At 67.8% G+C, this 16,281-nt stretch overlaps 1 protein-coding gene across 1 annotated transcript in view; it reads right to left on the minus strand.

Moving 5' to 3' along the window:
• BAHCC1 (BAH domain and coiled-coil containing 1) overlaps window positions 1-10,945 on the minus strand; it is a 35,886-nt gene extending 24,941 nt beyond the window's left edge. Inside the window, 2 exon segments of the mRNA XM_029927113.1 lie at window positions 9,396-9,602; window positions 10,837-10,945. Of these exon segments, the coding sequence (XP_029782973.1) occupies window positions 9,396-9,602; window positions 10,837-10,945 (316 nt within the window).
• Between the last annotated feature and the right edge of the window lie 5,336 nt (window positions 10,946-16,281).

A 16,281-nucleotide genomic window follows, 5' to 3' on the forward strand; every position in this document is an offset into this window, starting at 1 on the left:
CCCCCCCCCCCGTGGCCTTGGACGTTGGGGGCTCCTGCTGCCTGGGATGCACACCCTGCCCCCCAGACGGGATGAGGACAGACGGACATAAACACAGCCTGGGGGGCTCATCCCGGCCCCAGGCCCTGCCCAGGTCCACCCAGGGGAGCCGTGTCTGCTGGGTGTCCAGAGCGACCAGCCACACCCACTGTGGCACCTCTGGTCCTTCCCCACGTGGTCCGGCAGGGAGGGGTGGAGGTGGGGGCCACAGCTGGGGCGGCCGCGTTGCCCGCTGGGCTGAGGCGGGCAGGAGGCAGGCTTACTCTAAGACTCCTGCTTTGAGGGGCACCCGATGGCTCAGTCGGTGAAGCGTCTGACTTCGGCTCATGTCGTGATCTTGCGGTACGTGAGTTCGAGACCCGCATCTGGCTCTGTGCTGACAGCTCCGAGCCTGAAGCCTGCTTCAGATTCTGTGTCTCCCTCTCCCCCCCACCAGCTCACACTCTGTCTCTCCCAAAAATAAATAAGCGTTAAAAAAAAAAAAGACCTGCTTTGAGCTAATGCTCTGAACTTCTCCTCTGTGGCAAATGTGCTCTGTAGGAGTTTCTCCTGGGGACCCCATGACTGTCCCGAGAGCAATCTGATCCCAGGAGCGGCTGCTCAGCCCTCAAGGCGGCCTTGGCTGTGAGGAGGGAGCAGGCATCCAGGGTTTTCCCTGCGGAGCAGGGGCCCCAGGGACAAGGGTGGGGGCTCCTGTGGGGCCCTGCAGACAGCAGTCCTGGGCAGGTCCCGTGCCGGTGTGTGTGGCCTGTCGCCCTGATAAAAGGGAGCTGTGAGCCCCAGGCCTGGGGAATGGGCACCAGCGCCCCTGCTAGCGCGTCACTGTGGAGCCCCCATGAGTCTGGGGCAGAGAGCTCCTTTCCATCTGTCAACTGGTTCCCCGGGTCCGTTTATGACAGAACCCCTCCGCTGTTCAAGTGGAACATTCCTTGTAGCATCTGGTGACTGAGCACTCCCCAGAATCTCTTCTGGGAAACACCTTTCCAGAAGGGGCGGTGCCAGAACCGCAGGACAGACCTCCAGGCCCCCACCCCCCTAGTCCTCAGAGGGCCTGAGGCTGGTCTGCCTGGAGACAGAGGACCGCAGAGGTGGGGTGTGGAGGTCCTCAGAGGTGGAGGGTGGAGGCCAGCATGGCCGGCTCTGTCTCAGTGCTAGGGGTGGCCGTGGGTGGATGGGGGCCGGGGGCAGCCCTGGAGCCCACCGTGAGCACCAGGGGCCAGGATCCCCCCCAGCCCCCGCCCCCGCCCCCGCAAGCCCGAGGCCAGGGGAGAGCCCTGCCACCGAGGACCAGGCTCTGGAGCTCAGCTCGGAGGTAAGGATGGAGCTGCAGGGGCAGAGCTTGGAATGGAAAATGGTCCGCATCAAATGGGGTGGCCTGCACCCCAATCCCGGCGGGCCCGGCGGCTGTGGCCAGCGGCCCCCAGACCCTAATGGGCAGTGCGGGTCCTAGGGGAAGCTGTGGAATCCCAAGGGATATTCCCAGTAGCCCGGTCTGGAGGCTGGAGAAGTCCCCGGATGGCTCTCTGCTTAGGGCTAACATCCCCAGGCACATCTGAGGGCTCAGCCACCGCCAGGGCCGTCCCCTCCCCGTCCCCCCTGCTGAGGGCGAGGCTGAGTCCAGAGCCTGGCCAACTGGCCTAGTTTGTGTGCAGAGACGCATCTGGAACAGCTGTTCCCTAGATGGAACTCAGCCCCCGGAAGACTTGACAAATGCTGAGAGTGGACGGGCCAGAGCAGCCGGGCGGCGGGTGGGGCCGGGCCGCTCAACCCCACAGCTGTCCCCTTTTAATTGGACGCCATTAAATGTTTTACGGGGGCCTCGTTTTGGTAAACAGAAGTCTGTAAATTCCTCCTTCCCAGAACCCGTCTCCCGGGCGTGGACGCCCCCGCCTCCCTGTGACCCCTCGGGAGGTCCAGGCCTGCCGCCCACCCGTGGCGTCCGCTGGCTGAGCCGGGGGCGGGGGTGGGCGCCCTCCCTGCGGCGCCCTGTGTGTGGGGGGGTGTTCGGTGTTAGGGTGCCTGCCCGCATCCCTCTCCTGAGCCTGAGCTGGTGGCCGGCCAGGCCAGGGAGCAGGGGACCCCTCCCACCTCCAGCAGCCTGAGGCCCTGCCCTCGGGGATCCCAGAGGGGAATTCGAGCTGTAAGGAGGAAGTTGGGGGAGAAGGAAAAAGCAGCAGAAGGGCATGGGTGGGTGGCTGGACTGGGATAGTAAGGTCCCTTTCTCTTCACCAACAAGCTCGTCCTCTCTGAACTGAAGGAAATAAAAGGTGATTTTACAAACCGCTGCAGCTGTCATGAGAAGGCACGAGGCAGGGCCGCCGTGGGTCCCTGTCGGGGCTGGCAGAGGGCGGGGACTGTGGCTCTCGGGACGGTGCGGGGTGCAGGGAGGGGGCAGTGGCTGGACGCCCAGGAGCCCAGGACCCCACATCCCTGCAGGGAATAAGGCGACTCAGGAGCCCCTTCCCAGACCCTCACAATCTCTGAGGTGGGAGCTAATAGGCAGGTGGCAAATCTGTGTAAAGCGACGGCCCACGGTGGGGACCCGGGCCCCAGGCCCGTCCCCGGCCTCCCATGGCCCTCCAGGCCCTGGGGGCCCTCGCCGAGCTGTGGGGAGGGGTCCCGGGCCTCGGCGGACAGCTCACTGAGGACACACTCCACCCTGCCCCTGCTGCTAGGAGTTGTCAGGACACTTGACCTAGCTCCATGACGTGAGTGAAAATGGAGGTCCTCGAGGGTCATGGCCATCACTCGATGGGTGTGATGAAGCGGGCGCCCTGCCCTTCTAGGGACCACCCTCCTGGGCACCGTTCTGGGATCTCTCAGGAGGCTGGGAGCAGCCATGCTCCTGGCCAGGTCTGGGGGCTGGGGTTCGTGGCCAGCCAACCAGAGGGCCAGGATTCTCTGGGGGGAGGCCGGGGAGCCCCAGGCCAGGCCCACAGAGCTCCGCACAGAGGTAGCAGGCTCAGCAAACTCTCCGGGAGCTCCCACCACCTTCACTCGGGCCAGGGTCCTGTCCGGCTCTCAGGTCAAGGTCCTTCGACAACAGATGCCCCCGTCCCCCAGGCCACCTTGACAAATAGCATTGCTGTCTCCCTAGAGGGTGACTCCCTCCCCTATCCTGAGGCTCTGATTGCTGGAAAGTTCTCACTGGCCGTGGAGCCTCAGGTTGTAGCTGCCACTGGGGTCCTGGCATCAGATCCCGAGGGCAGCTCCCCACGCCACGACCAGGCGCCTGGCCGGCCACGCAGGGCGGGCTGCCAGGAGCTCCACTGCCCATCTGACCAATCAGAGCCTGCTTCCTGAGGGGCAGACCCGCTCTCTGGGGACTGGCAGGGGTATGCTCCTCCACATGGAGGCCCAGAAGGCGCCCCCCGACCCAGACACCTAGGGACACGGTCTGGGCAAGCGGCCCCTGCTCCTGGCCCAACGCCGGACACTGACTGGATGCTGGCTCCCTCCCATGTGACGCTCCTTTCACTCAGGACGTCAGGGGTTTCCACTGGGGCACGCAAGTCCACCAGATGATGGCGACCGGCCAGACACCAGGGGAAGAAGGTGCTGCACCCACATGTGGCTTGAGTGCGGTGATTGACTAAACAACCTTGCAACTGCCCCCTCCCCAGTCCTCCTGCTTCTGTCTGGCGGTCAGACCCCTGGGTGTCCAGGCCAGGCTTTCAGAGTGCGGCTCCCAGGACTGGCCCCCTGGACTTCGGGAGGACCCGAGACCCCTTCTCCAGGACGGAGGCCCTCGGGGAGTGCCCCCGCCTCAGCCTTCCGCAGGTGGGCGCTGGGGCTAAGGGTGGGCTCGTGTGGATTCCTGTTTCATTCCCCTCTGTCCAATTTCCAGCACGGGCGCTCCACGCATGCGCGCTGACCCCCCCCCCCGCTGCCCAAGGCGCAGGCCTGGCAGCCTCGGCCTCTTCCCAGGCTCAGAGGAGTGCGAAACGCTGGGGGACGGGGCCAGGCTCTCTCGGGCACCTCTGGAACACAAGCAGCGGGCAGCCTGCCGGGCCCCGGGTGGCCTGGGGACAGTCCCGGGCTCCTGGCACCTGCTCCGCGGGAGGGATGAGGCAGCACAGGGTGGAGGCGCGCAGCTCAGAGGAGAGCCCTCGGAGGGAGGGCAAACCCGGGGGCCAGGGCGGGCGGGGACCCCAGATCACTGAGGCCTCTAGCTAACAGAACCTGAGAGCCGGGAGCCGGGGGTACACCGGCATCACCCCAAGACCTTTGCTGACATCCTACCATGCAACTGGCTGTCAGGAATTCCGGGGACTGCTGCCTGCCTTGCCCAGACCTCCACCCAGGCTCTGCACCCTGCCCTCGGAGGGCTCCAAGCCCCCTGGGTGGGGCGTCCTGGCCACACGCAGGTCAGTGTGCCTGGGGGACCCTGGGTGCTCGGAGCCAAGAGAACACCCCCATCCAGCTGCCTGTACAGTCAGGCTGCAGACAGGCCGTGTGCCCAGGCAGCGGCACAGGGCCTCCCCTCGCCCAGCCGGGACCGGCCCTCCATACACTCCCACGGCAAATGGTGGCCCCTGGCACAGCGTGGACGGTGGCTGCAGGGAGCATGCCAGGACAGTGTGGACGGCGGCAGCGCTCTGAGTGTGTCACGCGTGCCCCAAAGGGTAGGGGCGGTTTGCAGCTGGGGAGACCGAGGCTTGGGGGGCGGTGGCTCTTCCAGCCGCTCAGGCACTGTGGACTTAAGGCTGACCTTCGCAAGGGGCCAGGGCCCTGGTGTGGTCCAGCAGGTGTGGCCCCGCCATGGCCCCCGGGCAGGGCCCCGTGCAGGAACCCCTCCCCCTGGCCCTGGCCGGGGTCCCTGTACACCAAGAGCCTGGCCTGGTCGACCAGCAGGGGCTGCAAAAGGGGCACAGCCACTCCCAGCACAGGGAAGGCAGAGGGAGACGGCCCGAGACGGCCACACTGGACAGCCGGGAGGAAGGGAGGCGCAGACAGCTTCCGGGTCAGACTCTTTGGACTCAACACCCGCCACCCACCTTCCCAAACCTGTTTCCTCCCCTATAAAACAGTGAACTGGCGCCCCCACATCAGGGTGTTGCTCGGAAAAGTAAGCAAGGCAGGTGCCATCCCTGGGCCTGAGCACCACAGGTGTGCCACCTGGGCCGACCTGGCATCCCTGCCACAGGGCCGCCTGCGGCTCCGAGAGCCAAGCAGGGCCAGGCAGGCTGGACCAGCACAGTGCCCCCTGCCGGGGACGAGCGTCTCGGGGATCTGGACGGGCCGTGCCCTCAGCAACCAATGACATATGTGAAGAGCCACATGAAGGAAATGGTGGTGAGCTGGGTGGCGGAGGAGACCTGCCAGGGCACAAGGGCCGGGCCTAACAGCTGGTGGGGGGGCAGACTGCAGTCTGGGATGCTGACGGGGAGGTGGGCCAAGGCAGGGTGCAGCCAGGGGCTGAGCGCACGGGGAGGGGTGGGGGAAGGCTGCACAAAAGCCCCATGAAGGCTCTGGGTGGGGGGCGGTCAGAGGTCCACAAGAGATGGGCCTCCCTCTGGCTGGATATGGCCTATCTGATAAGGCAGCCCTGATGTCCGCGTGGGGGGCTGGGGGGCTGGGGCCCCTCCCCACACTCTGTCCTCAGTTCTCAGAGCAGCCGGCCACCCCCACCAGCCCCTCCTTGCACCCAGCAAAGGGCAGAAGGCAGGGAGGCGGGGTGGGGGGTGCCACAGATGCGGGGCCGCCATTAGCCAGCCCAGGACGGGGTGCGCTAGGAGGGCGATCATCAGTGGTTCTGTGAGGGCAGAACCAGAGGCAAGTTTAGCCATCAAGGAAACTGAGACCGGGAGAGGAAGGGGCTGACGGGACTGGGGGGAGGGGCTGGGGTCCAGGGCAGAGACCCACACATCAGACAGCCCCTCTAGATGGTTCTGGGAAATGAAGCTTCAGAGCCAGGATGGCCACTGAGGACACACAGAGGGGGCTGCTGGGTGACACCTCTGTCCTTCACCTAGATGTGACCCCCAGGCTCCTGCTCCCTTGCAGAAGTCCCACGAGGCCTGAGGTCTCAGAGGGGACAGAGGGGGCCGGGAGCAGCGGGGAGCACCTGACCGCACTCTGTGCAGTCCCCAGCGCTCCTGGAGGCGGGCCCAGCCCGGGAGAAGTAGCTGCCTCTGATTCAGAGGCCAGCGGGGCCCACAGCCGGCGGTGGCACGCGTCCTGCGGCCACCCAAGGCTCCCCTCCAGGTGGCACAAGAGACCACGAGGCGTGGGGCTGTGGTGCACAGCCAGGGGGCCCTACCCCTCCCTGCAGCGGAGCCCCCAGGAACAGAACCCCCTTTCACCGGCCCTGTGGGTGGTCCCAGCCAGGCAGCTGGGGGCGGGGTGGGGAGAGGGGGGGCTGGGCTCTGTGACAATGGGACCAGCTGTGCTGTGCCTCCGACCCACCCAGGGCAGGCGGGTTGGACACTGGCTCACCCCTGCCCTGGGCCAGTTCCGACGCCCACTCCCCTTGCTAAGCCTCAGAGGGGAATGTCCAGCCTCTGTCGGGACCCCTCACTTGGGCGAGCCTGGGGGGTGGGGTGGGCCAGAAGGCCTGGGGACTGGACAGACAGGCTCTGCCTCAGGCCAGATGTTCCAGGGCGGCTGCTCCAGCTCCAGGGTGCCTCCCTCCCCTGCACCCCAGCTGCTCTACCGGGGAAGCGGAAGCCTGCCCCCCAGATGGCGAGCTAGGTCCAGCGGTGGGAGGGTGGGGAGCCCTGCCTGGAGTTGGGGGGCATCCGTGCCCATCTCCCCCGACCTGGCCCCCACTGACTGCCCGAGGCCCGGCCTCGCTGCCCTTAAGATAGAACCCCTTCCGAGGCGCTGCCCAGGCCAGCCCCAGGTGAGGGAGGCAGTGGCGAGCAGGCTGCGCTGGGCACCTGCCGCCCTGCTCGTCCCGGGGGCGGCGGAAGGAAGCAGGACGAGGGTGAGAGCGGACCTCCGAGCAGCCCGCCCAGGCAGCCCACCGTGCCTGCCGGCCCCCACGCTCCGGCCGTGTCGCGTGCCCCCCGCCCGCCTCACCCCCCTTCTCTCCGAACACACACGGCAGAGAAACAGGCCCCGGCACGCGGGGAGCCAGCTGGCACCCAGTCAAACTAGCAGCCAGGCACGCTGCCAGGGCAGGCAGCCAGCAAGCGCTGCCACTCGCTCCGGCCCCCCCCCCCACCCGCCGCCGGCCTCGCAGCGAGGCGGCCGGCACCACGTGGCCTGTCGCGGAGCGGGCTGCGGCAGGCAGAGGGCGGAGGGCGGGGAACCCCAGCAGGAAGGAGATCCCGAGGCGGGCGGCTTAGCGGAGGGCAGGGAGGAGGAGGTGGCGATGGGGTAAACTGAGGCACAGGCCTGGAAGGTGTGTGCAGTTGCATGGTCACAGGGACACACATACTCCGGCTACTGCCAGGTGGGCCCTGGCAGGTTGGGGGGTGGCCTCCCCCGCAGGCCTCCTGCCTCTCCCCCGAGGCTCATCTTCGGCCTCAGGCGGGCCCTGCTCCCTATACGCCCTGTGCTAGGGAGGCCAGGTGGGTGGCCGAGAGCCACACCCCGGTTCCCTTTGTCCTTTGTCCACCTGTGCTCGTGCACAAAGCCCATCGGCCCAGCACGCACACCGGCCCCACTAGGCCATGGGCACGTCCGGCCTGAGGAGGTCCGGGGGATGGACACAGGACTTTGAGTCCTGGGACAATCCAGCGCCGGCCTGAGCAGGGGGAACGGACCCTGTTCCTGCTCACGCTGCCCCTGCCTCAAAGAGGGTTCTACGGGGTGCGGGACAGGGTGGAGGCAGGAAGGAGGCCCGCACTGACCCCCCACTGGCCAGCGGCCTCCCCTGGAGCTGCAGCTAGGGCGGTGGGGAGCCCTGAAGGCCGAAAGCCACTCCGCCAGTGCAGCCGTTGGCTCAGGGGAAGTGAGTGGCCGTTGAGGGCGCCGTCTGCAGGCTGCCTCCCACCCCACCCGCCCCGCAGCCCCCGGCGGGGCAGGACAGGGGCACCTTCTCCCTGGGCCCCGGGGCAGGTGGCGCTGCCCACAAACCGCCCTCCATGCTGCTGAGGACCCGGAGGGTGGGACGGAGGGGAAACCAAGTCAGCCTGCCCGGGTGCACCGTGCACCTGTGGCTGGGCCCGGGTGGGGCGGTGCCGTTACTCCAAAACTTCGTTATTTTGAGGTGGTCCCATGTGGCTGCCGCAGGCCGCCCCCTCCCTCCTCCGGACATCCTTCCCAGATGCTCCCGCCAGGGCTAGGGGTTTGCCTGGCAGACAGAGAGGCGGAAGGGCTGCAGGGGCGGGGAGGGGGAGAGGCACCGAGGTGGGGGGGAGCGGGACTGGAGCGACCAGGGAAGTCCCGCCCCCGCCCGCACCCCTGGGTCTCCCCTGGGGAGGCCTCTGGGAGTGCGGGGCGGGAGGTGGCGGAGGTGACCCCAGGCCAGGGCCCCCGCCCTGCCCGCGACGGGAGGGCCGCTCGCCCCTTATCGCCTGCCCAGCATGTGCACTCTCCGCAGCTCTCAGAGCCGAGATTATTTTAACAACCGTCCCTTACTTGTCACCTGTCCTGTTTGGAAAACAGCCCTTTTCTTGTTGCACAAAGACCTTCCTCTGGCTCTCCAGCAGCGCCGGGCGCTCATCTCCCTGCCTGGAGCCCGGGCGGCGGGCGCAGCGAGTGGGCGCGCACTCTGCGGACGCAGGGCTTGCCGCTCAGCAGTCCCTGAGTTACGGCGGCGCCGGTGCCAGGAGCGGAGAGCCCTCTGTGCCCGCTGCCAACTGCAATTACCTCTCCGCGTGCCAGCCACCGCCGCCGGGCTTAACCCTTCCGAGGCCGCACGGATACCAGCAGCCGCGGGCCGGGGCTACCGCCCATGTCACAGCGCCAGCGGCGGAGCAGGCAGCAGGCAGTTGGGAAAACTGAGGGGAGCCCCCGAGTCCCAGAGGGGCCCCCAGGGCCGTCCTACCGGCCGCCTGGCCTGCGTGCACAGGGCCGCATTCCAAGGGGAGGCCAGGGGCCCGGGAGGGCCTCTGCTCTGGGCTAGGCCCCCGAGGTGGCAGCATGAGCATGTTGACAGCTCTCTCCCCACCCCTCTCTCCCAGCTGGCACATCTGGAGCCCATACCTCTCTGAGTCTGGGGAGGTGGGCGCAGCCCCAGGCGGAGGGCGCAGCCCAGCCCCGGCCCGCCCAGCTGTGCTCCACATTTCCTTGGCTCCCCCACGGCCCTCTCGGCCCCCCCTCCTGCTCCCCCCCTGCCCATCTGTGGTGCACATCTGGCCAGGACCGCTGCCTGGTGGGGCCCTCCCCCTGTTTCCAACCAATTACCACCTCCCCTGTGCGTGGGGGCTCCCTCCCCGGCCCCCAGCCCCTGGCCCCGGACTCACCTTCGTGGGAGTGAGAGAACCAGATCTGGGAGGTGGCGGGGTGGGGGCCGCGGTAGGCCTGCTCCGAGGGGGCGGGGGTGGGGCCGCTGGGGTGCGCGGGGGCCGCCGAGCCCAGGCTGCTGGTGAGGAAGCTGCCCATGAAAGAGGGCGCCGGAGAATTCCCCATCAGGCGGCTGCTGGCTGTGGACGCAGGGGACAAGAGTGAGTCTGAGCCGGGCAACCCCGCCAAGGAGCCTGTCTCTCGAGCCCCAACCCCCCGGGGCTTTTATCTTCAAAAGCAGGAGAAACGGCCCACATGGGCCCAGGGTCCACTGCCGTCCTGCCACTGTCTGCACTTTTGTTACCAGCATGCCCCCTTCCTCCCCCCCCAGCCGGTCAGGTGTGCCAGTGGACATGGGCAGCTCCGAGGTCCCTCAGCCACTGGCGCACCTGCCAGAGTGCTCTGCCCACACCTCCCGGAAAGGTCCGGCGTCAGCAGGGGCCCTGCCCCAGCCGCAGGCCCCGCAGCCTCTGCCCACCTTCTGGGCAGCACTGGGGGGACCGGCCTCGCCCCACAGTGGGGTCCTCGACTTTCTCCCCAGGTCCAACTAACAGACTCCTCCGCCCCATCCGAGGTGTGTGGGGCAAAGGCAGAGGAAGAGAGGAAAAAACCCAGACCTGCTTCTAACAGCCCCCAGGGGCTCTTGGGTCAGGCCCCAGCCGGGCACACACAGGCAGTCATCTGTCCCCCAGGACACTCTGCACTTGCGCTGGCAGTCAACTCTCCATGCCCACCTACACCCCAGCCACCGTGTCCCCTCTCTGCCCAAACCCAGGGGCCAAGGCCAGGCTGAGCGCGCCTCCCGGGATCTCCATGGCGACGGCAGCCTGCGCAGGAAGGACGCAGGCAGACACAGACCGCTTTCCGAGGAGCAGCCCCTGGGGACAGGTGGGGGGTTCAGGACTGCCCTGCTCGGCCCCCGCCCCCTGGCATCTTGTCACCCCTGTCCCACAGGCAGTGAGCCTGGCTTGGGACCAGCCCAGGGATGGGGAGCAGCGACCCGGGCACCCAGCACCCCATCAGGCCGGGTGTGGGGAGGGGCCTGGTGGGGTTTGCAGGAGTTCTTGGGGGGTCCCCGGAGGCTGCAGGCCCTGCCCAAGGTGAGTCAGGGCAGCTGTTTCCCTGCCCGGGAGGCAGGGGGGTTTTGTGAATTTGGGATTCCTCATCCAGCCTGGTTTGGCCCTGGGAGCTTCCCAGACACAGGGTGACTCAGCAGAGAGGAGGCAAGGGCCAGGGCAGGGGAGAGGGAGGGGCTGCCCTAGTGGGGACCCTGGCGGCTTCCCTCCCTCCAGTGTGTGAACAGGAGGGACGGAGGAGTGGCGCCTCTCCTGGGCGCCAGCCACAGAGGCAGGTGTGGGAGTGCGGCTGGGGGCTGGCGCGCACGCTGGCGCGCACGCCGACCTCTGTGGTGGGTGTCGGGATGCACGGAGGCCCTGGGAAGGCCCAGGGGCAGGGGACGAAGGTGCCCGGGAGCCAGGGACTTCCCGGACCGCAGGGCTGGGACTGCCATGGGCCGCGGCCAGACCACAGGCGTCCAGCCAGGGGAGGGGACTCTAGGCTGGGAAGGGAAGTGTTGGCCTCTGGGGGCTGCGGAGTGGGGGGGCTGGAGTGGGAGGGCAGCCCTGCGGGGCCCCAGGGACCCTGGGAGGGGCCATGCCTGGGTGATGAGCAGGCCTCTTCCTGCCTCGCCCAGGCCTCCCCACCCCCGCACCCTCCCAGGAAGGTCCCTCCCATCCTGCTCCTCCGGGGACCCTGGGAAGCAGCCCAGTCCAAAAGTCGGGTCTGGATAACGGATTTCTCCAGGAGCCCAGCCTGAGAAGCCCACACCTTGAGCTCTCCCACACCGCGGGGGCGAGGCGGCGGGCCAGGCTCCAGGCTGAGCGGGAAATGCAGCTCAGGGGCCCACGGGGCCCACTGCCCTGGGGTCCAGGGAAGCCAAAGCTTGCAGGTGGGTCCCGCACAGGGCCTCCCAGGCCCGATGCTCCGGCAGAGACAGCGGGCGACCTCTGAAGACCCCCCCACCACGTCCCCGAGGGTCAGCCACCTGGGGCCACAGCGGGTGGGGAGCAGGGCCTGAGGCCCAATATTGGACCCCTAGGCTGAAATCTGCGTTGGGGGTCCTAGGACATCATGTGCCCCTCAGGACACTGATCCTGGCCTTGGGTGGGGATGCTCATGGGTGCTCTGTTCCCAGAAGGGGGACCCCTGCACGGGGCCTAGGAGGGAGGGCAGCTGCAGAGAAGGGGACACACCAGTGACAGGCTACACTTCCCGCCTCGCCGGAGACGCCGAGCCTGGGACCTACCTCACCCCACACAGCCTGTCTCCTGACTTGGGGGAACTTCTCGGGGTCCCTCAGACAGCTGGTTTCTCTGAGTCCAAGGAGGGGATCCCTGCCCCGGGGTGTGGGAGATGAGGTGGAAATGTAGGAACTCTGTTCCAGCCCAGCCCCCACCCCCAGCGCCTGAACTGCAGGGCTGCCCCCGCCCACCCCACCAACCAGGGCCTCCCCTGGCCCGGAGCGGGGGGGGGGGGGCTGACTCCCTCATCTACTTGGGGAGCCTTCTCCACCTTTTTCTTTCAGGTGGGAAAGAGAAGGGGCTTGTCATGGAAACAGGATGCCTTTGCATGTCCGCTGTAAATGTACAGGCAGAAGGAAGCAGAGGGAGCTGGAGACCCCACCGCCCCCACGCCACAAGTGCTGCGGGCCCGACAGCCTCACCGGGGACGTTTGTGCCGACTGCACACACAGACACCCCGTGCCCTGAGCTGCCGTGGAGACCCCTGCGGTGACCCAGGTGGCCTCTGGTCTGTGGCGCCAGGGGCTGCCAGGGGCTCGCGTCCCCCTGCCCTGACCGACAGGCCAGTCAGTGCCCCCCGCCTGAGCTCTGTGCGGTGGGCTCCACAGGCCTTGCTCTGAACGGTTCAGTCTCTTCCCCACTGTCCTGGCCTAGAAGTCTGGACTTAGCCGAAGGTCCTGCAGTCCTTGCCTGGTGGGCTGCAGGGCCGGGTGGCGGGGAGAGGGCTCACAACCCCCGGAATCTCCCCCTCCCCCGAGCCGGCTCTCATCCTCACCTCCACCTCCAAGGGGCCTGCAGATGGCAGTGTGCCCGGCCAGCAGGGGCCTGGGCGGACCTGGCCGCCACCTCCCCAGCCCCTCCCGCCAACCAGTAGCCAGCCCCAGACAGAGCGTGAGCAGAGGCGGCCTGGGCCCGGGCCAGGGCTCCAGCCTCGAGGCCAAGTCTGGCCGGGAACTGGGCTGAAGGCTTCTTTCCTCTTGGCAAGGTCCTTGCCCACGGAGTGTTGCGGTCACCAGCCTGGGAAGGGACGGCGGGAGCCCGGAGCGGTAGAGGAGGCCCGAGCTCGGTTTGGATGCCCCCGCCCCCCGCTGGGGGCCCCAGTCCTCCTGTCTCCAGGCTGTCGCGCTAGCCCCTCCCAGACCAGGGGCTCTGCAAACCTCATCCAGACCAGGGGCTCTGCAAACCTCACGCTAACTGCTTTCACGTCGTCCCAGACGCGGGGCCACCATGGGGCTGACGAAGGAACAGGAACAGGGCATCGTTAGTCTGAACCCCGGGGATCCAGTGTCTCTGCCGCCCCGTCCCCTCCGGGGGGCATGGCCACGGTGGCCACTGCCCAGGGCCTGTCAGCTCTCATCACGTTCACGTCCACGCTAACCTCATGGAAGGCGCCCGAAGCTGCGTGAGGTTTCAGCAGGCGGGCCGCTGCGCACTGAGCGCCACGCACGGCCCGCCGTGCCCACCAGCAGCGCCGCCTCGGCTCTGCCTAGTGCCCGCGGAGGCCTGGCCTGGGCGCCGGGCTGGCTGAGAAAACTGCTCTGGGAGCCAGCACGCCCGGGAGGCCTGGTGGCCACCCCCTGGCGACCCCGGAGCCCCATCTGGTCCCAGACAACCTGGCCCCGCGCAGCTGCCCCAGCCGGAATGCCCTGGACACCCCGGGAAGCTCCCGTGACCACTGAGCCCGGCCTTTGCCAGCGGGCTGCCGTGCAGGGAGGCGGCACCGAGCTGCCCCTGCGGAGGGGACCCCACGTGGCCAGGCAACACCGGAGAACGGACTTTCCCGCCACCATCTGTTCGCCAGGCCCACCTGCCATGGCCAAGGTGCTGAGGACGTCCCTGCCCCAGAGCACAGGTGCTGCCCGCCGGAGGAGGGGGGGGCCGGGCTCCGGTCATGGGGCCACTGAGACCCCATGGGTCTGGCTGGCAGCCACACCAGAGGCCCAGTGCTCGCGCCCGGGGTCTGAGGTACCAGGTGCCCACCGCGGCCCTGCTCTAGCCCCCACCTCCTCACCAGGCCGTCCTGTGGTGGGGGCACCGGGACCCTCAGGACCTCCCCGGGGTCTCCTCTCTGTGACCCCAGGCTGAGGGCAGAAAAGCAGACGTCGGGGAAAGACGGGCGGACAGAAGGGCCTCCGGGAGCTGGGCAGAACGCACGTTTGCTGCGCCTCATGTGAGCCTCGGGGACACCGTCCGCCCCCTCTAGAAACTGATGTGCGTTGGGCAGAAACGGCCTCACCGAGACGGCTGCCGGCCACTCCTGAGGAGCAAGCCCTTCCCGGGCTCGCAGGGCTCCTGAGGCCTCGGGAAGCCCAGCTGACCGGCTGCTGGCACGGGGCGCCTCCGGCTCTGCGCCTGCCCCACCCTCCCGCTCATACCTGCTCAGGCTCCCCACTTCCCCCAGGCCTGGCAGGGCCCACCTGGGTGCACTGGGGACACCCAGCTCCTTGGGGCCATCCCTGGGTCTCCCCCAGGACACCAGGGGCAGCTGAGACCCTGGAGGGAGCTGTCAGAGAAGAGGAAGCAGGAAGCTGGCCCCGGGGACCTGGCCACACTCCTCTCATTCCAGGACAAAGGACAAGGAAGGCAAGTGTCCATCGGTGACCAGGCCTAGTCCTGCGTGGAAGAAAATGGAAAGGCTGGGAAGCAAGTGGGGGGAGGGGACAGGAAAGGGGAGACCAGGCCCGGGACGTGGTGGGGGGCTGCTCTGGGCCTGCCCCTGCAAGGAACCCCACTTGGAGGCCCACTCTGGGGGTGCCTGAGTCTGGAGGCTCGATTCCCAGGCTGACCCAAGGATGGTCCCGGCCGGGCTGGAGTGCACCACCGGCCTGGCACACACATGCGTGCCTGGGCCCACACACGTGGCCACGGGGTACATGCTGGCCACAGGCGTGCACACAGGATGCAGATGTGCACGCATGCCCAAGGCATGGCTACGAACACGCACGAGGTGACCGACCCGCTTCCCGGGGTCAGACCCCCCCACCAAACTGGTGGGCTTACTGGCCCTGGAAAAGGCTCCCAGCCACTGATTCTGTGTGCCTGGGGAGGTGACACGGGATGGGCTGCAGGCTGCCCTAGGCCGTGGGAGCATGTTCCAGCTCACGCGTGCTGGGAAAGGGGAGCCCTAGCCTGTGGTCTGCACCGGATGAAAGCTCTGAGCCCCCCGAGCCCCGAGCCCCTGCCGCGTGGGAGCAGGCCCCTCTCCAGGTCAGCTGCTCAGCCCCCAGCCACCTGGACCTGACAGCGGCTCCAGGAGTCCGGTGGATTCTGGGGGACAGCTGGCAGGCCACGTGGCCGAGCTTGCCTCCCCACAGGCAGCCCACCCCCCTCCGCGGTGGAGAAGCAGCTCAGATTGGCACACAGTCCCCTCTGATCTGGGACCCCCTGCAGGGCAGGCCGTGCCGGACCGAGGCATCATCCAGATCTGGGACGGTCCCCTCCGGCCACAAGCTGGCCGTCCCCAGATGTTGGCCTGTCCGGCACCATTCCCTCACTAGGTCTTGCCAGACACCGGGCCCGCCCTGCTGCTAGCCACTCCTCTGCTACCGCAGCCCCTAGGGGTCCCTGAGGCTCCTCCTAAGGATCCGGCTCCTTCCACGACACGGAGATGCTGGCCCTCCGGAGACAGCAAGGGCAGGGAGAGGGCGGGCGGAGGAGGCAGGACTGTGAAGCCGCGGGGAACCTCCTGGCCGGCCCAGCCCTGGGATATGGAGGCAGCCCAGACACATGAGCGTGTCACATGGGAAGCCCCTCTCCGCTGGCCCAGGAGAAACTTCCAGAAGCCTGGGTTGGCCCAAAGGCAGCAGTTCTCAGGCCATAATAGGAAAATTCTGCGGTTGCTGAGCCACCCAGCCGACAAACGTGGAGGCAAGAAGAAGGGGCGGCCCAACCGCCACCAGCCCAGAACTAATAAAAGAAAAGGAAAATCGGATATAAGTCTGGTTCTTATTAAAAGGGTAAATTTAGCCCTCTGGCTGGGCAGAAGGAGCCGCCCTCGGACTCGGGGCTGAGAGTGACTCAGAGGGCCCCTCGGCTGGGGGGTCTGGGCAGCAGCGGCTCAGGGCCGCCCCCCACCCCCGCTCTTTGCCCCGCCTTCCTTCCCTGCACGCCCCCCTCCAGGACCGTCCTGGGGGCGCATGGAGAGGTGAGCAGGACGGCCCCCCGAAGGCCCCCCACCAGAAGAGCACCCTTGTCCAAGGCAAGGCCCTTCCCTTCCCATCATCTTGAAAGAAGCCGGCCACAAGGAGAGGGGCGGGGGTGCTCAGACCCCGCTCTGCCGCTGCGCCCCGGGCCCTGGACCCTGAGCTTCCCCCAGACACGCCCCATCCGAGCTGTGGGCGGGGAGAGGGCCACGCAGGTTTGCTCACGGGGTTTGGTCTGATCTGGTCAGGCAGCCCAGGATGGAGACCAAGATGGCGGGGCCCTGAGGGGACCACATTCTTGGGAAGGTTCCATGGAGCCCGGGGGTGGTGAGTCTGTGCTGCCGACCAAGTGGACCCAGACACAGGGCCCTGCATGGCCGGGCCCTAGACTGACGCCCAGCAAG

Source organism: Suricata suricatta, chromosome 17 (genome assembly GCF_006229205.1).
Source record: "Suricata suricatta isolate VVHF042 chromosome 17, meerkat_22Aug2017_6uvM2_HiC, whole genome shotgun sequence".
In the NCBI taxonomy this organism is placed as follows: Eukaryota; Metazoa; Chordata; class Mammalia; order Carnivora; family Herpestidae; genus Suricata; species Suricata suricatta.